Here is a 26,637-nt window from a genome sequence, read left to right as displayed (position 1 = left end):
AGCCCTCTGGGGCAGAGAATTTCAAAGATTCACCACCCTCTGAGTGAAGACATTTCTTCTCATCTCAGTCCTAAATGGCTGACCCCTTATTCTGAGACTGTGACCCCTGGTTCTAGACTCCCCACCCAGGGGAAACATCCTGCCTGCATCTACCCTGCCAAGCCCTGTAAGAATTTTGGATGTTTAAATGAGATCACCTCTCATTCTTCTAAACTCTAGAGAATATAGGCGTAGTCCACTCAATCTCTCCTCCTGGACAATTCCCCCATTCCAGGAATAAGTCTGGCGAACCTTTGTTGCACTCCCTCCATGGTTAGTAGATCCTTCCTCTGGTAAGGAGACTAAAACTGTACACAATATGCCAGGTGTGGTCTCACCAGGGCCCTATATAATTGCAGTAAGACATATTTACTCTTGTACTCAAATCCTCTTGTAATAAAGCCCAACACACCATTTGTTTTCTTAATTGCTTGCTGTACCTGAATGTTAACTTTGTGATTTGTGTACAAGGACACCCAGGTCCCTCTGAACACCAATATTTCCCAATTTCTCACCATTTAAAAAAAATACTCTGCTTTTCTATTTTTCCTACTAAAGTGGATAACTTCACATTTCTCCATATTATATTTCATTTGCCATGTTCTTGCCCACTCACTTAGCCTGTCTAAATCCCCTTGAAGTCTCTGCATCCTCCTCACAACTTGTATTCCCATCCAGCTGTGTGTCATCAGCAAAAGTAGAGAATCCACATATACAAACCCTTCTGGGAGGGTTATAACTTAGTACAGGATAGATTCACTGTATCTGTCCTTTCAACAGTGCTGTGGTTATTTCTCTGCTGCCTTTACACTATCACAGCTTTTCTGTTGCTTATCCCTTTTTGCAGACTTTCTGCTGCTTTATTTGCTGACTTTTGGTCTCCTGCCGTGACTCTTTTAAAAAGCCTACCTCCCAGACTCAGATCAAAATAATTTGTTTAGATGTCTACCTGAATGGCCATTCTTTGGTATCTGTGGAGAACAACTGTCGATTCTGCATTTAAATCAACACTCATCTGCATGGGACTGTCTGGAGTAGTTAATGACTTTTAGGCAGGCTACTGCTCAATACACAGCTCAAGACTTGTTTGGGTCCTATTCATGAATAAAATGAATGTGCTGAATTATGACTGGGATTTCTACAATATTGACCCAGTAGCAATGAAGAAATGGCCATATGTCCAAGTCGGGTTGATGTGTGACCTGAAGGAGAACAAGGAGGTGTTTGTGTTCCCATTACCTTGCTGCTCTAATCTTTCTCGGTGGTTGAGGTCAGAGAGTTAGGAGATGCTGTTGAAGTAAGCCTGGTGAGCTGCTGCATTCTGTCGTGCGCCAATAGTGGCCGGGATGGACATTCAGTCCAGTGACATGGTTGATGATCAAAGAGATTGCTCTTTCCTGCATGGTATCGAGCTTCTTCAGTGGTGAGTATTCCATCAGAGTTCTGACGTCAGATGTTGATGGAGAGGTTTTGAGAGGTTACGAGTTGATCCACTTGTTGCAGAGTACCCAGACTCTGCCATGCTCTTCTTATAGCCAGTGTTGATTTGGCTGGTCCAATTAAGCTTCACTACAGTGTGAACCCTAGAATATTAGTGTGATGGTGCTATTGAAGGTAAAGTAAGAGGAAGTTGAGCCTTTTCTTGTTGGATATCATTGTCTGGCTGTTATGTGCCATAAGTGTGAACTGCCACTTGTTAACCCAAGGCTGAATGTTGTCCAGGTCCTGTTGTAGGCTGGCATGGGTTACTTCATTACCAGAGAAGTTGTGAATGTGTCTAAACACTTTAGGATTGTAAGTGGACAGCCCCACTCATGATCTTTACTGAAGCAGTTGAAGGTGGTTGAGAGAAGGATTTAGATGCTGCATCAGTCTTGTGAATGACATTTCTAGAGTTAATAGGCCAGAATTTTCTGGAGCAGGGCACCTGGCAGTGTGCCCAGTTAGTTAGACTTTTTGCCCACAAAATTGCTGGAAGTGCAAGCTAATTTTGGCGTGGGAAGGCAACAGGGTATCTGGGACCAATGTGAACGATGGGACCAACAGTGTTTCTCGTTGATCAATGAGATTTAAGGATTAAGGAAGTACTGAGAAGGAGGGAGAATTAATTCCCCACTAAATGTCAAATCAGGTACAGAAAGAAAAGAGAGACTTGCATTTACATAGGACCTTTGATGCAACAACTTCATGAAAATCATGGGAAGATTAAGGGCGAGATAAGAAATAAGAGCTCGGTTTTCCACAAATATGAGAAAAGCTTGTCAAAATGTTTGACCCTCACCTGCGCAATCACGCAGCTTAGGGGGAACGTTGATCTTCACCCTGCTCCCACCCCCAGTTCATTCATGGACTCTGTCAGGGATCTATCTTGGCCCAGTCCTATTTCTCATCTACATGCTGCACCTCTGCGCGCTCATTCAAAAACACGGCATGAGGTTTCATATGTATGCTGATGACACCCAACTCTACCTCACCACCACCTCTCGACCCCTCCACACTATCTGAATTGTCTCACTGCTTGTCCGACATCCAATACTGGATGAGCAAAAATTTCCTCCAACAAATATTGGGATGACCGAAGCCATTGTCTTCGGTCCCCACCACAAACTCTGCGCTCTGGCCACCAACTCCAACCCTCTCCCTGGAAATTGTCTGGGGCTGAACCAGACCATTCGCAACCTTTGTGTCGTATTTGACCCAAGCTGAGCTTCCGACCGCATGTCCTCTCCGTCACCAAGACTGACTACTTCCACCTCTAACATTGCCTGACTCCGCCCCTGCATCAGATCATCTGCTGCTGAAACACTCAGCATGCCTTTGTTACCTCTAGACTTGACTATTCCAGTGCTCTCCTAGCTGGCCTCCCATCTGCCACCCTACATAAACTTGAGCTCATTCAAAACTCTGCTGCCTCTGTATCTTAATTCGCAGCCGTCACCTTTATGCTCACAGTCCTACATTGGCTCCTGGTCCAGCAATGCCGCGAATTTAAAATTCTCATCCTGGTTTTCAGATCCCTCCAATAGACTCACCCCTCCTTATCTCTGTAATCTCCTCCAGGCCTACAACCCTCCAAGATATCTGCGTTCCTCCAATTCTGGCCTCTTGACCATCCCTGATTTTAATCGCCTCACCATTTGCGCCCATGCCTTCAGCTGCCTAAGCTCTGGAATTCCCTCCCTAAATCTCTCCGTTTCACTACCGCATTCTCCTACTTTAAGACTCTGCTTAAAACCCATCTCTTTGACCAAGCTTTTGGACATCTATCCTAATATATCCTTATGTGGCTCGATGTCAAATTTTGTTTGATTATGCTCCCATGAAGCGGCTTGGGACGTTTTACTGTGTTAAAGACGCTAAATAAATGCAAGTTGTTGTGGTGTGTTGCAATAAAAACTGAAGTTTAATTGGATGATAACTGAACTTTGTGTCTGAGATGTCATTAAGAATTTCACTTTGATCTGTGACCCGAGTACTCTGTCAATTCATAAATATGGTTTTGTTGTTGCATGGCCATGTCTGGCTGTCCGAAATAGTAGGTTTTATGATTTCTTGAGTTTGATGTGGCTTTGTGCCCACTTGGTAACCAACTGCTTTTTGTTTTGTTAGCTTGCCAAAGTTGGCTTCTAAGTGCAATCTTTAAAGATAGTTTTGATATTGGATGAATGATACAAACATAAGAATATCTCCATGCTCTGTTCTATTGCAGTGCCAATATCCGATTGGGCATTAACTCAGAAATATGTGATTTTCTTAATAAAGCAGTGTATTGCCATTTCAAGAACTGGAAGAACAGCACTTTTTTTTGAAGCAGTCTTTCTAATTTGTGTTGTGAATTACTTTTATATAATATCTTGTTTGTGCTTCTTTGAATTGTCTGATTATAAATAAATTACCAAAGTTGGAGCTTGAATGAAGTGAGTTTAAGTTCTAGTGTCGAGTCTTCAGGCCATTGTTAGCTTTGGCTATGCTGACTTAGTTAGGCAGATGTGAAAGACCAGGCTTTCAGATTGTAAGAGGCACACTACAAATATTTGCACAAGAAATAATGTTGGGAAAATGCCTGAATTATAATGGTTATACTTGTTGACTCCTAAACTGTTGTAAAATATTGAAGGTGATATGATATAGATAATTGATTTAATAAAATCACATTCAAGAGCTGGAAATCTGAAACCAGTCCATTTGAAAAGGAATAGAACAAAGGGAGGAGGGAAGGAGAAAACATAATCTCGTGCAGAAGAATAAAACACATGTCCTATAAAGTGCTTAAGTGGAGAACAGGAGATGGTTAAATAGCAGAAGTGTTACAAGACAATAGGAGACATAATGAGAGTAATCAAATAAATACAAATACATTTACAAGACAGATTGTGTTAATAGCAAAATAAATGGCGAATAGTTAGGTCAAATGGGAAGCAGGAAAAACGACAAGTGGAGCAGACTCCAGTGACCCAGGAGCCTGTTACAAGAAAAAAGCAGGTTGGAGCACATTGCCACCCCAAGCACCAACCTGGACTTTTCCTTGATCCCTGGAAATGCCAGCATACCCATGTTATATTGCCAGTACCTCCTGCCAGAGAGAATTTCGGAGCTATAATTAAGGTCAAAAATTTATAAATTTATTGTTAAGGCCAAAGGACTGTACAGTGCTTAGTAGAAAGAAAGACTTGCATTTATATAACCCCTTTCACAGCCTCAGGACACCCCATGGTGCTTAAGAGCCAATTAAGTACTTTTGAAGTGCAGTCACTGCTGTAAGGTAGGAAACACAGCTCCCATGAACAGCAGTTCTCATAACAAAATCATCTGTTTGAGCTGCAGGTTGTGGGATAAATGTTGGCTAGGACACCAGGAAAAACTCCCCAGCTCCTCTTCGAATAGTGCAATGGGATCTTGTAATATAGAAACATAGAAAATAGGTGCAGGAGTAGGCCATTCGAACCTTCGAGCCTGCACCGCCATTCAATAAGATCATGGCTGATCATTCCCTCAGTACCCCTTTCCTGCTTTCTCTCCATACCCCTTGATCCCTTTAGCCGTAAGGGCCATATCTAACTCTGTCCTTGAATACATCCAATGAACTGGCGTCAACAACTCTCTGCGGCAGGGAATTCCACAGGTTAACAACTCTCTGAGTGAAGAAGTTTCTCCTCATCTCAGTCCTAAATGGCCTATCCTTTACCCTAAAACTATGTCCCCTGGTTCTGGACTTCCCCAACATCGGGAACATTCTTCTCGCATCTAACCTGTCCAGTCCCGTCAGAATGTTACACATTTCTATGAGACCCCCCTCATCCTTCTAAACTCCAATGAATAAAGGCCCAGTTGATCCAGTCTCTCCTCCTCTGTCAGTCCAGCCACCCTGGAATCCGTCTGATGAACCTTCGCTGAAATCCCTCAATAGCAAGAACGTCCTTCCTCAGATTAGGAGACCAAAACTGAACACAATATTCCAGGTGAGACCTCACCAAGGCCCTGTACAACTACAGTAAGACCTCCCTGCTCCTATACTCAAATCCCCTAGCTATGAAGGCCAACATACCATTTGCCGCCTTCATCGCCTGCTGTACCTGCATGCCAGCTTTCAATGACTGATGAACCATGACACCCAGGTCTCGTTGCACCCCCCCCCCTTTTCCTAATCTGCCGCCATTCAGATGATAATCTGCCTTCGTATTTTTGCCCACAAAATGGATAACCTCCCATTTATCCACATTATACTGCATCTGCCATGCATTTGCCCACTCACCTAACCTGTCCAAGTCACCCTGCAGCCTCTTAGCATCCTCCTCACAGATCACACCGCCACCCAGTTTAGTGTCATCTGCAAACTTGGAGATATTGCACTCAATTCCTTCATCTAAATCGTTAATGTATATTGTAAAGAGCTGGGGTCCCAGCATTGAGCCGTGCGGCACTCCACTAGTCACTGCCTGCCATTCTGAAAAGGACCCGTTTATCCCGACTCTCTGCTTCCTGTCTGCCAACCAGTTCTCTATCCACGTCAGTACATTACCCCCAATAACATGCACTTTGATTTTGCACACCAATCTCTTGTGCGGGACCTTGTCAAAAGCTTTTTGAAAGTCCAAATACACCACATCCACTGGTTCTCCCTTGTCCACTCTATTAGTTACATCCTCAAAAAATTCCAGAAAATTCGTCGAGCATGATTTCCCTTTCATAAATCCATGCTGACTTGGACTGATCCTGTCACTGCTTTCCAAATGCGCTGCTATTTCTTCCTTACTGATTGATTCCAACATTTTCCCCACTACTGATGTCAGGCTAACCGATATATAATTACCCGTGTTCTCTCCCTCCTTTTTTAAAAAAGTGATGTTACATTAGCTACCCTCCAGTCCATAGGAACTGATCCAGAGACGATAGACTGTTGGAAAATGATCACCAATGCATCCACTATTTCTAGGGCCACTTCCTTAAGTACTCTGGGATGCAGACTATTAGGCCCCGGGGATTTATTGGCCTTCAATCCCATCAATTTCCCGCCTAATAAGGATATCCTTCAGTTCCTCCTTCTCACTAAACCCACTGTCTCCTAGTACATTTGGAAGGTTATTTGTGTCTTCCTTCATGAAGGCAGAACCGAAGTATTTGTTCAATTGGTCTGCCATTTCTTTGTTCCCCATTATAAATTTACCTGAATCCGACTGCAAGGGACCTACGTTTGTCTTCACTAATCTTTTTCTCTTCACATATTGAAGCTTTTTCAGTCAGTTTTTATGTTCCCTGCAAACTTCCCCTCGTACTCTATTTCCTCCCTCTTAATTAAACCCTTAGTCCTTCTCTGTTGAATTCTAAATTTCTCCCAGTCCTCAGGTTTGTTGCTTTTTCTAGCCTTGGTTTTAACACTATCCTTAATGTCCCTTGATAGCCACGGTTGAGCCACCTTCCCCGTTTTATTTTTACTCCAGACAGGGATGTACAAAAGCTGAAGTTCATCCATGTGATCTTTAAATGTTTGCCATTGCTTATCCACCGTCAACCCTTCAAGTATCCTTTGCCAGTCTATTCTAGCCAATTCATGCCTCATACCGTCGAAGTTACCTTTCCTTAAGTTCAGGACCCTAGTATCCGAATTAACTGTCACTTACCATCTTAACAAAGAATTCTACCATATTATGGTCACTTTTCCCCAAGGGGCCTCGCACAATAAGATTGCTAATTAGTTCCTTCTCATTACACATCACCCAGTCTAGGATGGCCAGCTCTCTAGTTGGTTCCTCGACATATTGGTCTCGAAAACCATCCCTAATACACTCCAGGAAATCCTCCTCCACCGCATTGCTATCAGTTTGGTTAGCCCAATCAATATGCAAATTAAAGTCACCCATGATAACTGCTGTACCTTTATTGCACGCATCCCTTATTTCTTGTTTGATGCTGTCCCCAAGAAGGTGAGATGAAGTTACAGAGGGACTGTAAATCCAAGCTAAAAGGTAACTGTTGCTGATGGAAAACTATAATTTAAATGGTTGAGGGCATCAGAAGAGTTACAGATGTAGAAGAAATAAATTTGAGGCAAGGACAATGTACCCTGTCATTTTTTGGGGGGGCCGTAAGGGCCCTTTAAGGGGCTGCGCAGCTCATTCAAAATTCTGCAGTCTACGCATGAATGATTTTTCTATTAACAAGCCGACTGTGCTGGAACCCAACAGGGAACATTGGACAAGGGCAGGCTTGTGGGTCTTGGGGAAATGGTAGAAGCAGGGTTGGGTAGCTGTGAGGGTGGAAGCTGTGAGCTCAGCGATGCTCTTGGAATTGATGATTTGATGTTCAGTAGTGGGGACGTGGTAGTCGGAGTCACGGTGATCATGGGTGGACTTGAAATGAAAATGGGGAAATTTAAGGTCAAATCCACGTGGAATGGATCAGAGATGCAGACAGGTGCATGTAAGTACGTCAGACTTGAAAAATATGCTGCGTGAAATGCATCACATAAAATAATGTGGTTCTCTCTGCACAGCCTAGGTTTGTTGATGGAAAACATTTGCATTTTCCACTATTGTGAAATATTAGTGCATTTGCTTTAGGGTGCAAGTTTCACCCATCACAAATTTGCTCCTGTCTCTCGCTAATTTTTCTCTATTTTGGCGATTTGCATTTTTTAGACTGGCTGTATGACTTGTGCAGGTCTGCGTCTACGCACATACAGAGGCTGAACTCCAGGACATGGTTAACGTATTTACTGAGGTGTACGAAAGCATTGGCCTTACACTAAACATCCATAAGACAAAGGTCCTCCACCAGCCTTCTCGCCGCACAGCACTGCCCCCCCCAGTCATCAAGATCCACGGCGCGGCCCTGGACACCGTAGACCACTTCCCATATCTCTGGAGCCTCCTGTCAACCAGTGCAGCCTTTGGCTGCCTGAGGAAAAGAGTGTTTGAAGACCAGGCCCTCAAAACTGCCACCAAGCTCATGGTCTACAGGGCTGTAGTAATACCTGCCCACCTGTATGGCTGAGACAATAACCATGTACAGTAGACACCTCAAGTCACTGGAAAAATATCACCAACGATGTCTCCGCAAGATCCTACAAATCCACTGGGAGGACAGTCGCACCAACATCGGCGTCCTTGTCCAGGCTAACATCCCCAGCACTGACTACATTCGATCAGCTCTGCTGGGCAGGCCACATCGTTCGCATGCTAGACACGAGACTCCCAAAGGAAGTACTCTACTCGGACCTCCTTCACGGCAAATGAGCAGCGGAAACGTTACAAGGACACCCTCAAAGCCTCCTTGATAAAGTGCAACATCCGACACCTGGGAGTCTCTGGCCAAAAACCGTCCGAAGTGGAGGAAGTGCATCCGAGAGGGTGCTGAGCACCTCGAGTCTCAAGCTGAGAGCATGTAGAACTCAAGCGCAGGTAGCGGAAAGGGCGTGCGGCAAACCAGTCCCACCCTCCCCTTCCCTCAACGACCATCTGTCCCATCTGTGACAAACGTCTGTGGCTCTCGTATAGGACTGTTCAGCCACCAAAGAACTCATTTCAGGAGTGGAAGCAAGTCTTCCTTAATTCCGAGGGCCTGCCTATGATGATGATGCTGACTACGGCGGCGGCGGTTTGTGCGAAGAAGTCCACCTGAGTAGAGCACAGAGTTTTACTCCTCTGGTCTCTAAGCCTTGCCACAATGTGGCCAATGGACTGTTTGCTAGCTGAAGTACTTCGAAATCTCTGGAATTCTTTTAATAGCCTGTGCCATCAATTGTTTGGATAGGCTTTTTGGCCCTTGAAATTTTAAGTGGCCCCCCTCCAATACCCATCCCTTGCACCAGATGTTGCAAATGCATGTGCAGCCAGTGTGTAATTAAAGCAGTATCGTAGAAGGATAAGAGAGTATCAGTGAAAAGCGTCAGACTTTGAAAGTGAAGTGGTGGAGGAAAAAGCAAAGTGGTGAAGAATCTGGGGTTGCTTCATGAAAAAGGGAAGGGAACTGGGAGAAAGTACAGGCCTGGATAATGGAGTGCCACAGAGAGCCAGAAATGACAACAAGGTTGGAGCAGTTGTTGGGTGGGTTGGTGCGGCAGTAGATGCTGAGAATAGCGTAGCAAAATCTGCTATTTGGGGCTACTGCTGGGAGTGATAAAGTTCATTATCACAAATCTTCAAAGGAAAAAGAAAGAAAAGCAGTGTCGCTTAGCAAAGGAAAGGAGGAGGCTCATGGAAAATCTCAGGAAGATTGTCAGTGCCTGTCATGCCTGAAGATTGATATTTCATAATTTTTGGTTATTTAGTGATTACAACAAACATACCAAGGAGCAGTGAAGACATGTGTGCATAAAGGCTTGAAAATATTTGAGTGACATAATTTTGTTGTTTGTGCTGGGTTGAATCATAGAAATTTACGACATAGGAGGAGATCATTCAGCCCATGGTGACTGCCAGCCGAAAAAGAGCTATCCAGCCTAATCACACTTTCCAGCTCTTGGTCCGCAGCCCTGTAGGATATCCAAGTACTTAAATGTGATGAGGGTTTCTGCCTCTACCATCCTTTCTGGCAGTGAGTTCCAGACCCCCACCACCCTCTGGGTGAAAAAAGTTCTCCTCAGCTCCCTTCTAATCCTTCTACCAATTACTTTAAATCTATGCCCCCTGATCATTGACCTCTCTGCTAAAGGAAATAGGTCCTTCCTATCCACTCTCTCTCGGCTCCTTGTAATTTTATACACCTCAATTACATCTCTCCTCAGCCTCCTCTGTTCCAAAGCAAACAACCCCAGCCTATCCAATCTTTTCATAGTTAAAATTCTCCAGTCCTGGCAACATCCTCATAAATCTCCTCTCTAGTGCAATCACATCTTTCCTGTAATGTAATTTTCCCCTATGTGTTTTACTTTCTTGATTTGTGACTTTACCTAGCTGTCTTTATTTGGCATGGCTAACTTAGTGATGAGCCAATCAGGTACAGGTGTGACATTTTGCAAGTCTGATATGACGCTTGCGTGTATGGCACATTGAAGTGTGACTGACATTTTTCAAGTTGGAGACTTTTATACAACCAATCTGACGGCTCCAGTGTTGCTGTCGGATATGTCCCTGTGAAAGTGTTGGGTAGAAGTGTGGCTGACAAAAACTGGATCAGTGCAGAGAGACTTTAGCAACCTTGTTTAAAAGCAACTTCACAAATAAATGTCCAGTTCATCTGGTTGGGAAGCATATTTAGTTGCGATCCATTAAGGGTACAGCTTTGCAAATAGAGTATAATTCAGGATCAATTTCTGGTAGTAACCAGCTGTTCCAAGAGATACCCAAAGCAGTTTGTGGAGCAAAACTATTATGCAGTGACACCCACTTTCATCTGATTGGTTTTTTGCATTTCTTCCCATCCATGCAATGACTTTTTGTGTACCGCTGACTTTTCCAGTTTTGACTGTTAACCATTCACTATTTAAGTGAAAAATTATATCCGTAATATGGACGAAATAGTCATCAGGGTTTAACGCCACCTGTCAATATCTTCTTGCCAATTTTAAAATTGTACAGTACCAAGCATAAAGGCATCTTCATTGGAAGCTATTGGATGCGCAGGAACTTCCATCCAATTGATCATTTTCTGGTAATCTACACAAGAGTTTGTAATTTTATTTTTCTTTGGAATTCCCTCCCACTGAAGTTTTCTTTGCTCCCTGCCAGAAACTTAATTCTGTTGTCCTCTTGGATGGACATAACACCTTGCCATCTCCTCACGGGCAGTGTGTGGCTTTAACATGTTCACATGGTAAACCCAGTGCTTGTATGGCCAAGTAGGTAGCACATAGTTTACCTTGTTACTCTTTTCCAGTGCAATGTAAGGACTTTTTTAGTGGACCTGTAGTTTGTTCCACCTCAAAAGCAAAAGACAGAAAGGAGATGAAGAAAAGTGGAGGGCATAGAAACCCGAGGCAAAGAACAAAAAGGGCCACTGTACAGCAAAATTCTAAAAGGACAAAGGGTGTTAAAAAAACAAGTCTGAAGGCTTTGTGTCTTAATGCAAGGAGTATCCGTAATAAGGTGGATGAATTAACTATGCAAAAAGATGTTAAATATGATGTGATTGGGATTACAGAGACGTGGCTCCAGGATGATCAGGGCTGGGAACTCAACATCCAGGGGTATTCAACATTCAGGAAGGATAGAATAAAAGGAAAAGGAGGTGGGGTCGCATTGCTGGTTAAAGAGGAGATTAATGCAATAGTTAGGAAGGACATTAGCTTGGATGATGTGGAATCTATATGGGTAGAGCTGCAGAACACCAAAGGGCAAAAAACGTTCGTGGGAGTTGTGTACAGACCTCCAAACAGTAGTAGTGATGTTGGGGAGGGCATCAAACAGGAAATTAGGGGTGCATGCAATAAAGGTGCAGCAGTTATAATGGGTGACTTTAATATGCACATAGATTGGCTAACCAAACTGGAAGCAATACGGTGGAGGAGGATTTCCTGGCGTGCATAAGGGATGGTTTTCTCGACCAATATGTCGAGGAACCAACTAGGGGGGGAGGCCATCTTAGACTGGGTGTTGTGTAATGAGAGAGGATTAATTAGCAATCTCATTGTGCGAGGCCCCTTGGGAAAGAGTGACCATAATATGGTGGAATTCTGCATTAGCATGGAGAATGAAACCGTTAATTCAGAGACTATGGTCCAGAACTTAAAGAAGGGTAACTTTGAAGGTATGAGGCATGAATTGGCTAGGATAGATTGGCGAATGATACTTAAGGGGTTGATTGTGGATGGGCAATGGCAGACATTTAGAAACCGCATGGATGAACTACAACAATTGTACATTCCTGTCTGGTGTAAAAATAAAAAAGGGAAGGTGGCTCAACCGTGGCTATCAAGGGAAATCAGGGATAGTATTAAAGCCAAGGAAGTGGCATACAAATTGGCCAGAAATAGCAGCGAACCCGGGGACTGGGAGAAATTTAGAATTCAGCAGAGGAGGACAAAGGGTTTGATTAGGGCAGGGAAAATGGAGTACGAGAAGAAGCTTGTAGGGAACATTAAGACGGATTGCAAAAGTTTCTATAGATATGTAAAGAGAAAAAGGTTAGTAAAGACAAACGTAGGTCCCCTGCAGTCAGAATCAGGGGAAGTCATAACTGGGAACAAAGAAATGGCAGACCAATTGAACAAGTACTTAGGTTCGGTATTCACTAAGGAGGACACAAACAATCTTCCGGATATAAAAGGGGACAGAGGGTCTAGTAAGGAGGAGGAACGGAGGGAAATCCTTATTAGTCGGGAAATTATGTTGGGGAAATTGATGGGATTGAAGGCCGATAAATCCCCAGGGCCTGATGGACTGCATCCCAGAGTACTTAAGGAGGTGACCTTGGAAATAGCGGATGCATTGACAGTCATTTTCCAACATTCCATAGACTCTGGATCAGTTCTTATGGAGTGGAGGGTAGCCAATGTAACACCACTTTTTATAAAAGGAGGGAGAGAGAAAACAGGGAATTATAGACCGGTCAGCCTGACCTCAGTAGTGGGTAAAGTGATGGAATCCAATTATTAAGGATGTCATAGCAGCGCATTTGGAAAGAGGTGACATGATAGGTCCAAGTCAGCATGGATTTGTGAAAGGGAAATCATGCTTAACAAATCTTCTGGAATTTTTTAAGGATGTTTCCAGTAGAGTGGACAAGGGTGAACCAGTTGATGTGGTATATTTGGACTTTCAGAAGACTTTCGTCAAGGTCCCACACAAGAGATTAATGTGCAAAGTTAAAGCACATGGGATTGGGGGTAGTGTGCTGACATGGATTGAGAACTGGTTGTCAGACAGTAAGCAAAGAGTGGGAGTAAATGGGTACTTTTCAGAATGGCAGGCAGTGACTAGTGGGGTACCGCAAGGGTCTGTGCTGGGGCCCCAGCTGTTTACGCTGTACATTAATGATTTAGACGAGGGGATTAAATGTAGCATCTCCAAATTTGCGGATGACACTAAGTTGGGTGGCAGTGTGAGCTGCGAGGAGGATGCTATGAGGCTGCAGAGTGACTTGGATAGGTTAGGTGAGTGGGCAAATGCATGGCAGATGAAGTATAATGTGGATAAATGTGAGGTTATCCACTTTGGTGGTAAAAACAGAGAGAGAGACTATTATCTGAATGGTGACAGATTAGGAAAAGGGGAGGTGCAATGAGACCTGGGTGTCATGGTACATCAGTCATTGAAGGTTGGCATGCAGGTACAGCAGGCGGTTAAGAAAGCAAATGGCATGTTGGCCTTCATAGCGAGGGGATTTGAGTACAGGGGCAGGGAGGTGTTGCTACAGTTGTACAGGCCCTTGGTGAGGCCACACCTGGAGTATTGTGTACAGTTTTGGTGGTCTAACTTGAGGAAGGACATTCTTGCTATTGAGGGAGTGCAGCGAAGGTTCACCAGACTGATTTCCGGGATGGTGGGACTGACCCATCAAGAAAGACTGGATCAACTGGGCTTGTATTCACTGGAGTTCAGAAAAATGAGAGGGGACCTCATAGAAACGTTTAAAATTCTGATGGGTTCAGACAGGTTAGATGCAGGAAGAATGTTCCCAATGTTGGGGAAGTCCAGAGCCAGGGGTCACAGTCTAAGGATAAGGGGTAAGCCATTTAGGACCGAGATGAGGAGAAACTTCTTCACCCAGAGAGTGGTGAACCTGTGGAATTCTCTACCACAGAAAGTTGTTGCGGCCAATTCACTAAATATATTCAAAAAGGAGTTAGATGAAGTCCTTACTACTCGGAGGACCAAGGGGTATGGCGAGAAAGCAGGAAAGGGGTACTGAAGTTGCATGTTCAGCCATGAACTCATTGAATGGTGGTGCAGGCTAGAAGGGCTGAATGGCCTACTCCTGCACCTATTTTCTATGTTTCTATGTACCACTCTTTGGCCTACCTGATACCCTCTAGACATAATAGTTGTACCAATATTTCTGGTGACTTTGCACTTTTTCTAGGTCTTTTTATGCACTTTCTGCAAACTTAGTCTGATTATTACTTAATTGGAGCATATACTTCATCCACTTCCCTCCTCTTCCCTAGGTTTCCCTGACCCAGTCTCTTTGATAAACTACAATTGCTGTGCACTCAGCATCTGTGAAGTAATCCAAAGGATTCTTTTAATACCCCTTTAAAATTGAATGAAGGACCCAGGAATTGGGGTTCTGTCTGATGTGTGACTGAACATATGCTTAATTGTTTCATGACCTATAATACAGGATTTTGTTCAGATCCAAGTGGAAACCTGAAATGCAGGCTCTCCATGCAAGGCAAACTGACTTGCTAAATTGAAATAAGAAGACATATTCTTCTTTATTACAGATGGGGGGCATGTACTTTAACGTGGAAAGTACTCCATCCCCCCTCTACGCCAATAAAGCCAGGCTTTCCTTCTCTTTTAATTGGTCCGTATAGGTACTTCATTAAATATCCAGTATCTTTTTTTAAAGCTAATTTTTAAATTATTTCTTTCCAGATTAGATGACCTGAATTCTCTACAACTGATTAGTAGCCGGACATTGAAGCTGCACTTTAGTTTACATCGAGGTCTTCATCACCATGTCAATGTTATGTTTGATTACTTCCACCTCTCTGTTGTATCAATTACTATTCATGCCTCCTTGGTTGCACTTCACCAGCCTTTAATAAGGTGGGTCTTTAGAAATAAACCATCATTGATGGGGAAACAATACAGTACAACTTGAATTGTAATGCTTTAAATTATATTAACTGTTACTCTTGCTAGTACCAAATGTTACTATAAATTCTTCATGTTTATTAATGTCAGTTTCTGAATAATGTTTCATAATGCCTTACAACAATTAAGGTTCTGTAGAAACTTTGCAGTAATTTCAGTATTCATCAGAGAAGTCGAAATAAGATAACGTGCACAGGAATTTATAAAACTCAAGTCTTCATTCAGCTGTACAGTGATTTAAACTAAGTACAAAGGAACTGATTATGGATAGGAACTTTGCAACCACCTGGGGAGGAATCAGTGTAAACCTGAAAACACCCAGTTGTATGCCTTATATATCCAAATTTGGTTTTACCTGGAGAGAGCATTGCTACCTGGTGGCAGTGACCGAAGCAATTTTCAGAGATGAATTAAGAGCATCACCCAAAAACAACTGAGCTTTATATGGAGCCTTTAACATAGAAAAACGTCTCACAATGTTTTATTGAATCCTGAGGAAGAGAGATGCCAAGCCAAAGAAGGAAAGATTAGGTAAAAACAAAAAGCTTGGTCAGAGAGATGGGTTTTAAGGAGAGTTTCAAAGAAGGAGCGGGAGGTGGAGAAGCATTTATGGAGGGAATTCCCTAAGCCTCATGTATACCAGTATTGATGGATGAGTTGGTCAGGCCAGAAATGGACAATACTGCAGAGGTGTAAATAAAGCAGTTGTTGTCATGGAGAGGATATGGGTTGTGAAGTTCAGCTTGGGGTTGATGCTAAAGTTGTAAACTGTCTGATTCAGCCTGAGTGGCCAGAGAAGGGGATGGAATCCATGGCAATGGAGCAGAGTTTGTGGCAGGTACTGGACTGCCTTTCTAATATTAAGCTGGAGGAAGTTGAGATTCATCCAATACTGGATAGTGGAGAAGCAGCCTGAGAGTACAAAGGCAGTCGAGAGGTCAAGGTAGGTGGTGGACTGATGGAACTAGATGTTATCATTATACATATGGAAGCGAATTCAATATTTATGGAGGCTGTTGCCAAAAGTGTAGCATTTTGGATATTTATAGAAGGGGGGTCAAGAATAGATCCTTGGGGACTCCTGAAGTGACTGTGAAAGTGGTAAGAGAAGCCATTGCTGGAGATGCTTTAGTTATGTTCAGTTAGCTAGAAGTGGAACTATGCAAGGAACGTCTTATTGAGTTAGTTAAGAAAGAAGTGACATTGCGGATGGTATGGTTAAATGTTGTGGAGAGGTTGAAGTAAGATAAAACTGCTTGGTCACAATTAGAGGATGTTGTTCATGACTAGGGATAGGGCTATTTTGACATTTCAAATAGGACTGAAAATTGGCTGGAGGGATTCCAACATGGAGTTACAAGCGAGATTGGCATGGAGCTAGAAGATGATGCATTCAAGGACCTTGGAATGGAAAGGGAGGTTGGAGATGGGTAACTAATTAGCCAGGATGGTGGGGTCAAGGGTGGGTTTTTGGAGGGTAATGGTGGTTTTAATGGGGTGAAAGACAATATCTGAAAGAACCATTGACTTTGTTGGCTTGCTTTAGATATGGGAGGAAGTTGGATGTTCAGGATTTGAGGGCACTGGACAAAAAGTTCAGAGGTAGTTGTTCAGGGCTAGGTTGGATTATTGCTAGAAGAACAAAGATGAAGTTAGAACATTTTTCCACACACATAGCTATTAGAATACTTTGTCCAGGATGTACTGGGGAGAGATGATCTCATTTAAAAAGGAATTGGAAAAATATTTGTACAGGAAGAATATAGAAGGATGTGGGGAAGGGAATAGAAATGGGATTACAATAGATAGTTGCAGTTGAAGTGCTGCAATTTCTATGATTGGTCTCTCTCAAGTCTCCTAGGCTCTGGTCTGCAGGGTCTTGTAGTGTCATAGCTCTCCAAGGTGCCGTGTGTGTGTATATATGGCAAAAATCATCATTTGCTCATAACCTTATCTGTCAAGTTAATCATATTGATTGGCTCAAATATCCCATTGACTAAATGTAAATATCAAAATCAGTTCCATTCATTGTACAGTTCAAAATGTAATTTTTTAGCTGCATTACTGACATTGGAAAGAAAAATGCTAGCTGTAAAAATGTTCAAACAAGTTATTTGTGCAGTTTAATTCATTTTGAGGTAGTTCTTGGTTCCAGAAGATGATTTTGTCGTCCGGCTTATAGGTGAACCCTTCCATGCATGAACAAGAAATCTAGATATGGGCAAAGTTGTGAAACTCCTGTAGGAACCACATACATTCAGCATTAAAAGTTCTGCGGTAGCTATAGATATTTTTTTTAAATTGCAGAAACAAAATAGAGTAATAAAAGTTGCAAAATGTTAGCCTTGGCTGAGTCAGAACTCGAGCCCCAATCTGGAGATGTATATATTTTTTAATTAGTTTATTCTTTAATCATTTACCACTGGGCATGCTCAAACTATGGTCTGAGAGACATATGAGGCTTATTAACCCTGTCTATCTGTGCTTGAGGCCCCAGTGAATCATTTTCTATTTGTGTTTATATTTCGTCTGCCACTGGGTTCATCTGTAGAATTTCATTGATCAGTTTTACTAAGCAGTGCTAAAACACATTTAAAGGAGGTTGATCATTTACACACATACAATATGTAAAAATGGAAATTCACTAAAAATATGAAAATAGCTATCTGATTAAAAAGGATTAATGCAAGGAAAATTAATACATTTTGTGACGTAAAGAAGAATGAAAAAAGCAAGTTAATAATTTAATGAAGTTTTCCAGTATGATGAGATAATGGGCCCAAACTTGGCCCTGCTGCCGAGTTTTTTTTCGGCGGTCTGCCCTGTCAGTTTCCACTAGGCCTCCCGCCAGTGGGAGAGGAGGACCACTGGGAACTGCCCGCTGATGGCCACTAGCGCGCAAGGCGCGTAAGTGTCCTCCCGCCTGCCGAGCTGCCAGATTTCTCCGGGCGGGAGTCGACGGCAACAGGGGGAAGGACTGCTGCATGAAGGCAGGTCTAACCCCAATGGTAAATATGAAGACCTGAAAAAAAGTTAGTGAACTTATTTTTTTTCAACGTTTTATGTGAATGGGGTCCCTTGAAGGTCTTCCAGTGTTTTTTGTGTAAATGTTTATTTTTATGGTTCCCCCCTCCCTGGGCTTGCCTCGATCCTCGGCGGCACTTTGGCGAGGATTGCATTTGGCGCCGAGATTGGGAGCTGCCACCTGCTGCTGCCCAGATTCACGGCGTAAATCCCTTTTTGCCGCCAAGCGCTCTTTCAAGAACTTCTTTACAAAACTCTCGCCCAAAGTACCGTCTGGTATCTCGGTGGTCCTTTGGGCGGAATTTAGCTTCCACCAAGTTCGGGCGCAAAATGCATTGATAAAATGCTTAAGTAGCTTTTAAACTAATTTTCTAATAGGTGTTCTTATGTTGGCTAACTAAGGAAGTAAAGGCCGGTATCAAATTGAAAACAAAGGCATACAATGCCAGAGGCAAAGGACGATTTAAAAAAAAATGATAGAGAAGATAGCATATGAGAGTAAACTAGCAAGAAATATAAAAAATGACAGAGAGAGCTTCTACAGGTATATAAAAAAGAAAGGAGTGGCTAAAGTAAACGGTGGTCCCTTAGTGGATGAGACTGGAAAATTAATAATGGGAAACAGGGAAATGGCAGAGCAAACATTTTGTATTGGCCTTTACGGTAGAGGACACTAAAAACATCCCAATTGATAGTCTCCCCCATAATAGCTCCTTGATTATCACTATCACTAGAGATAAAATACTAGGCAAACTAATGAGACTAAAGGTGGACAAGTTCCCTGGACCTGATGGCCTGCATCCTAGGGTCTTAAAAGAAGTGTTGCAGAGATAGTGGATGCATTGGTTGTAATCTACCAAAATTTCCTGAATTCTGGAACAGTCCGAGCGGACTGGAATACCGCAGATGTACCACCCCTATTTAAGAAAGGAGGGAGACAGAAGGCAGGAAACTATAGACCAGTTAGCCTAACATCTGTCATTGGGAAAATGCTGGAGTCTATCATTAAGGAAGTAGTAGCAGGACATTTAGAAAATCATAATGCAGTCAAGCAGAGTCACCATGGTTTTATGAAAGGGAAATCATGTTTGACAAATTTGCTGGAGTTCTTTGAGGATGCAATGAGCAGGGTGGATAAAGAAGAACCAGTTAATGTTGTATATTTGGATTTCCAGAAGGCATTCGATAAGGTGCCACACAAGATAAGAGCTCACAGGTTTGGGGGTAATAGCGTGGATAGATTGTTTTCTGTTATTCAGCCAGAGAGTTGGGATAAATGGGTCATTTTCAGGTTGGCAAACTAACTAGTGGTATGCCACAGGGATCAGCGCTGGGACCTCAACTATTTACAATTTATATTAATGACTTGAATGAAGGGACCGAGTGTGATGTGGCCAAATTTGCTGATACAAAGATAGGTGAGAAAGCAAGTAGTGAGGAGGATGCAAAGAATCTACAAAAGGATACAGATAGGCTCAGTGAGTAGGCAAAAATTTGGCAGATGGACTATAATGTGGGGAAAATACGAGGTTATCCACTTTGGGAGGAGAAATTAAAAAGCAAATTATTATTGAAATGGGGAGCGATTACAAAATGCTGTAGTACAGAGGGATCTGGGGGGTTCTTGTACATGAAATGCAAAAAGCTAGCATACAGGTACAGCAAGTAATCAGAAAGGCAAATGGAATGCTGGTCTTTATTGCAAGGGGAATGGAAGTAGGGAAGTCCTGCTCCAACCGTACAGGGCATTGGTAAGACCACACTCGAGTACTGTGTACAGTTTTGGTCTCCTTATGCATGTGGTGGCTGGTATGAAACGGCCACTCCACGTTAAAAGAATTCACCCACAGGCATCTTCCACCCTTCAAGATGTAGCTCATTGAAACACCTGTGAACTCATCTTTTCTTGGTGTGGAAGCGGGTCATCCTCGATACAAGGGACTGCCTAATAGTACTACTATTTAAGGAAGGATATACTTGCACTGGAGGCAGTTCAGAGAAGGTTGACTAGGTTGATTCCTGAGATGAAGGGGTTGTCATATGAAGAAAGGTTGAGCAGATTGGGCCTATACTCCTTGGAGTTTAGAAGAATGCGAGGTGATCTTATTGAAATGTATAAGATTCTGAGGGGGCTTGCAGAGAGGATGTTTCCCTTAGTGGGGAATCTAGAACTAGGGGGCATAGTTTCAGAATAAGGGGCCGCTCATTTAAAACACACGAGGAGGAATTTCTTCGCTGAGTCGTGAATCTTTGGAATTCTCTAACTCAAGAGAGCCGTGGAAGCTGGGTCTTTGAATATATTTAAGGTGGAGATAGACAAATGTTTGTATGATAAGGGAGTCGATGGTTGAGAGCAGGTGGGGAAGTGGAGTTGAGGCCAGGATCAGATCAGCCATGATCTTATTGAATGGCGGAGCAAGCTCGAGGGGCCAAATGGCCTACTATGTTATGTTCGAGAGCAAAGAATTCCTTGAATTCTTGTTTGTTGTTCTTCTCTTAGAATCTTACGGCACAGGAGGCAGCCATTCAGCCCATTATGGCTGTGCCAGCTTTTTGTTAGAGCTATCCAATTAGTCTTGCACCCCTGCTCTTTCCCCATAGTCCTGCAAATCTTTTCAATAAAAATATATCCAATTCCTTTTTGAAAGTTGCTATTGAATCTGCTTCCACCACCCTTTCAGACAGTGCATTCCAGATCATGTCAACTTGCTGGCTGTGTGGCCAAATATGTCCTCGGATTGTCGCAATCCTTGTGGTGATGGTGCTCCCATAATGGTATTGGGTATGGAATTCCAAGATTTTGGTCCAGAAACGATGAAGCAACCTATGTCCGTGTCAGGATTGTGTGTAACAAGTAGGGGAACTTGGACGTGATGGTACAATAGCCTCATGGTCATGGTATTGGACTAGCAACCAAAAGGTTCAAATCCCACCACGACAAATTGTGAAACTGAATTCCATAATTCTGATAATTTGTGGGCCAGCCCCTGATAAATAGCCATGAGAACTTCAAAATGACTGTAAAAAAAATCAAATTGATCTACTAATGCACTTCAGGCAAGGGATCCTGGCATATAGTGACTCCAGTTCCATGCCATATGCTTGACCCTTAATGCTCTCCGATGTTGCCCATCTAGCCACTCAGTTATAAAGAATATTTATTTTCAAATTATTATTGCACTTGTTCATATGTGATCTGCAGAGGTCCATGCTACTGCATAGTTCACCATGACACCCTGTTGTGCCTGATTCTCCATAAGAGAAAGCTGTTCTGTTTTTGTTTGTACTGGGTGACAGTTGTTTGGAGCACAGCCATTGTTGTATCGGGCCTGGGTTCAGAACTATCCTACACCAGTACAGTTTGTGTCTCCTCTGCCTTTGGTTCTAAAGGTCATTAGTAACAAATTATGCAGTTTCGTGCAGGGTACTGCACAAAACTGGGTATAATTTGCCACTTAACTAGCATTCTGAATCAGAGGCCACAAGGATATCTGGTGCGGGAAACTAAAATGTCATCAAGTACTAAAACTAAAGTTTGAGTCCAGATGTATTGGACCATTGTAAAGTGAGCCTTGCAGTGGACCCAACTTGTGTTATAGCTGTTCTGGGAATGCTCAGTGCTGACATTGGTTACAAAACACACAATCTATTCCTTGTATTGACTTCTCTCTTACACCATGGCGCTCTGAATTTGGGCCTATGCCCCTCATATGCTTTCTCAATAATTTATGTTGACGCTGAATTTGATTTTGTTTGCTTTTTAGCTTTCCTCGTCCAATGAAGAACACTTGGCTAAACAGGAATACCCCAGCCCAAAGCAAGGATTATGCCATTCCTTCCCTCGAGAGTGTGATTTTTGGCAGTCACTATACAAAACAGCTGTCACCTGATGTAAGACAACGTAATCCTATTGATTTTGTGGCTGTGCTAGGTTAATGGGTGAACAGAATTTTTTTGTAACTGATATGGCTAAGTGTTTCTAGCAATCTAGTTTTGGCTAGTACTTCATCTATCAGTCATGTTCCTAACTGCTTTCCAACATACAACATAGAAAAACAGTTGTAGTTGAAATTAGAATTTTTCTTATTTGACCTGAATTTAATGTTGATGGGAAACAAAGAGCAGGTGATCAAAGCGAGCAGAGTGAGAGACATAAAGTGGAGAAAACAGAACTACTTGGAAGGATTGCAGTACGACCTGCCTTATTTTGTGGCAGATCTATTACTGATGGCTTCTGTTGTTTATAAATGACTGATATTCTTAAGATGATGGCTTCAGTGTGTTGTATAAATTAGCCCGGAATTAAAGCTGAGGTGGGTTCCTTTTGCTCTTCACTACCTGCCCCCAAAAAGCTAAAATGCAGCATCTTTATTGCTGTATAGTTTAAACTGTCGAATCAAAAAATTTAGCCCGAAGTTAATAGTAAGACAGAACTTGTTTTATATTATAACATTCCCCTTGTGTTTGAATTGTATGGTAACTTTTGCTATGTAAAAGGTGGGGTGAGGGTCTTGTGAGCCATTTCTTCCTGGTGTTTCCTACCTTTGTAATTCTATGTAAAGGAAGGAAACCAAGAAGCTACAGCATAGAAACCGGCAATTGGTCCAACTGGTCTATGCCAGTGTTTATACTCCTGAACCCACCAGTACATTCCCATCCTCTATTGCAGTCCTCCAGAGTGCTACTCCAGCACTGATGTATTTGAATAACAACTTTTCCTCCAAGCACCTATTGGTGATTTCAAATTGGAGATAATTTAGCAGGCTATATTCAAGGTGAGGAGATTTAAAATGAGGAGTTGGGGCTGAAACAAAAACAGAAAATGCTGGAAAAACAGTCCGGCCAGGTCATTCAGCATCTGTGGAGAGAACATAGGAAGCTAAGAGCAGGAGTAGGCCATTCATATATTTATCTATCTATTATGCCATTCAGTTAGATCATGCCTGATCTGTACATCAACTCCATTTACCTGCCATTGCTCCATAGCTTTTGATTCGTTTACCGAACAAAAATCTATCGCTTTTAGTCTTAAATTTTACTTGACCAGCATCCATAGCCTTTTTAGGGGAGAGTGTGTTCCAGATTTCCATTACCATTAATGTGACAAAAGTGCTTCCTGATTTCACTCCTACATGCCTAGCTCTCATTTTAAGATTATGCCTCTTTGTTATGGATTCCACAGCAGTGGAAGTAGTTTGGCTCTATCTATCCTAGCAACTCCTTTGACCATTTTAAACACCTCAATTGGATCACCCCTCAATCTTTTAAACTCAAAGGAATACAAGCCAAATTTGTGCAACCTGTCCTCATAATTTAGTCCTTTAAACTCTGGTATAGTTTGGTGAATCTGCACTGCCCCCCCCCCCCCCCCCCAAAGCCAATATATCTTTCCTTAGGTTCGGTGCCCAAAACTGAATGCAGTACTCGCAATGGGGTCTGACCAAGGCTCTGCACAACTGAATCAACACCACCTCCTTTTTGAATTCCAGCCACCCTTGCGATAAAAGGCAACATTCCATTAGACTTTTGATTAACCTTTATACCTGTGCATTAGCTTTTAGTGATTTGTGTATATGAACATCTAAATCACTTTGCCACCTCCACAGCTTCTAGGCTTTCACCATTAATAAAATATTCCATATATCTTCCTGGGATCCGAAGTAGATGACTTCGCACTTTCACACATTGAACTCCATGTACCATAGCTTTTCCCACTCAATTACTCTGTGTCCCTTTGTTCCCATCTACACAACTTACTGGGAATCCTAACTTTGTGTCATTTGAGCAGTTGAGATAATGTTCAGAACTGGAAGAAATTACATGTGAAAATTTAAATACGATCACAACTAAAGAAGGGGAGGGAAAACACACATGGGCACCAATATTAATTTTCCCTGTAAGCTGCCCGGCCAAGCTGCGCTCCTGGGAAACCGCACAATCAGCTTGCCAGCTTTTCAATACAAAAACACACATGGCCGGTATCTTGACTGGCCCGCACAGCCCCTTTAAGGGGCTGCACAGGGCCAAACAAAATTAGAGGGAACATTGACTAACATCACACCCATGTGTTCCTCAAACTTGTGTTGAGATTCATTTAAAAGTGTAGAAGGCCAAAGACAGAGGTCAGAGTGCGAGCGGAACGGGGAATTGCAGTGGCAAATGACAGGAAGATCTGGGTCATCCTCATGGACAGAATGGAGGTATTTCGCAAAGTGGACACCTAATCTGTGTGGAGGAGTCTGCACGGTGAGCCATTGGTACAGTATACTCGAAGTATGTGTAAATTGCTGTCCTCCCCGGTTTGGGGCCTTGGACAGTGCTGTAGGAGGTGGTGAATGGACAGGTTTTGCATCTGTCCAGGAAAGTGCCGAGGGAGAGGGTTGGTGTGGTGTAAGAATAAACCAGGGGGTCATGGAGGGAATGGCCCTTCAATAAGTGGGGAGGGAGAAGTTGTTTTTGGTGGAATCACATTGGAGATGGTGGAGAATGATCTCTGTGAATGGGTTGGAAAGTGAGGACAAGAGGGCATCTTTCTTGTTTTGGGGCAGAGGATAAGGTCAGAAGCATAATACATGGGAAGGAACCAGTCAAGGGTCTTGTCTACCATGGCAGAGGAAAATGTCTGGCTGAGAGAAAAAGCTATTTCAGATGCTCTGGCTTGGAAGATAGTATCAGAACAGATGCAATGGAGACCAGAGAAACTAGGAGAAAGATTAGGACTGAAGATTGGAGAGAATTCTGCCATTTTAATTCAGCGTTACAGGAGATCAACAGTGCATAGGAATGTGATGGTTGAAAAGGGAAGGACTAAAGAAAATGAGAATTTTTGTAGGTACAAGTTTTGCATTATTATCCTTCAACCTATCCATTGTTCTGTATGGAATTTGGGGGTGGGAGTCATCTTGTGCATGTGGATCACTTTGACCATGTATACATAGTATTTAAAACTATTTTGCAATCTTGCAAGATATGTTGCCTTATATTCTTTACCTCCCCACTTGCATAATTTGAGTACAGACTATTGATTTTCATTAAACTTGTTTCATTTTCAGGGGAGCAATTTTGTGGTGCCAGAAAGCTGCATGCAACATGCCTACAATTTCCATTACAATCTCTGTGCAAACTTGCTACTGGCTTACAAGGGCCTTTTCAACTACTTCACCATGGTTACAAAAGAATTACCTACATCTCACAGGATGGAACTAGGTAAGTAGTTGTAGACAACGTTCCTCCTAAGGTGTGTGGCTGCGCATCGATGGGGTAGTCCTGCACAGGCCGCTCACCAGCTGTTGCCGCTGGAAAATATACCGTGCAGCAAATTTAAAGGGAATGAACAGGAAAAAAATTAGAGGTGACATTGGTTGTAGATTGACTTAAATGAGAAATTTCTTTGAATTATGAATTTCACCAAAACATTAATCCAGCTATCGGATGTTTATTTTCATGTCATATCTATTAATATATAAAATATCTCTTACCTGAGCACATTTAATTTTGTTCATAAATACCTGTTAAAATTTGTAATGAAAACTGCTTATGTAAACTTTTCACGCTATAGTTGCCACTCCTTCTTGGTGGAAGTGCTGAGTACTGAATTACATATGTGTCCCCTGGTCCAGGTATACCTCCTTCACTCTCTCTGCTTCACCTGAGGGCCACACTTGGTCTTGACTCCCTGGAGAAAATTTTAACTTTCATCATTGGCAGCAAAAACTCGGCCTCAGCACGAGTGGATTGAGTAGTCATTTATTTTAAATTTTGAGATGCTTAGTGAGGTATTTAAATACAAAAATTGATTAGAATACAAGGAAAAGCAATTGGCAAAGAACAGGCAAAATGCTGTTAATTCATGGATTTTGAGTGTGAACTTTTTAATCATATTGAGGACACCTATATTGACATAATTCTTCAAATCAAATGTTTCAGTAGTGGTATATGCTTGTTGAAACACAATGTTAATTTGTTCTTTAGGGAAGTTTGTAAATACGCTATTTAATCAATTATTGAGTTGTGTCCAACGGATCAAATTCAGGATTAGATGTTTTACTGAAATTCTTAGACACGTGAAGTTTTATTACATTATTGGTTGAGTAGTACCAATTAAATATTCCACAATTCTGTTTAATTATTCACAAATCATTTCATGGAATCATAGAATGATAGCGCAGAAGGAGACCATTCAGCCCATCATGCCTGTGACGGCTCTCTTAGTCCCACTCACCTGCTCTTTCCCCATAGCCCTGCAAATGTTTCTACTTCAGATATTTATTCAATTCTCTTTTCAAAGTTAGTATTAAATTTGCTTCCAATAACAACTTGAATTTATGGGTTTCAGTTTTGCTGACGCCCATTATGTGGTACTTTATCAAACGCTATT

At 42.4% G+C, this 26,637-nt stretch overlaps 1 protein-coding gene across 11 annotated transcripts in view; it reads left to right on the top strand.

The window, feature by feature from the left end:
• fam135a (family with sequence similarity 135 member A) overlaps nucleotides 1-26,637 on the top strand; it is a 253,544-nt gene that overhangs the window by 93,375 nt on the left and 133,532 nt on the right. For all 11 annotated transcript variants that reach the window (XR_011593824.1, XM_070884848.1, XM_070884853.1 and 8 more), the window contains 3 exons: nucleotides 15,015-15,188; nucleotides 22,025-22,151; nucleotides 25,313-25,466. Coding sequence is in view for 10 of the 11 variants with exons in the window: in XM_070884848.1 (XP_070740949.1) it covers nucleotides 15,015-15,188; nucleotides 22,025-22,151; nucleotides 25,313-25,466 (455 nt within the window). In the remaining variant the exon portion in view is untranslated. The remainder of the gene's footprint in view (nucleotides 1-15,014; nucleotides 15,189-22,024; nucleotides 22,152-25,312; nucleotides 25,467-26,637) is intronic.

The sequence above is a fragment of the Pristiophorus japonicus genome, chromosome 7, assembly GCF_044704955.1.
Source record: "Pristiophorus japonicus isolate sPriJap1 chromosome 7, sPriJap1.hap1, whole genome shotgun sequence".
In the NCBI taxonomy this organism is placed as follows: Eukaryota; Metazoa; Chordata; class Chondrichthyes; family Pristiophoridae; genus Pristiophorus; species Pristiophorus japonicus.
Note: the sequence above shows the minus strand (reverse complement) of the source record. Positions and strands in the feature narration are given on the sequence as shown.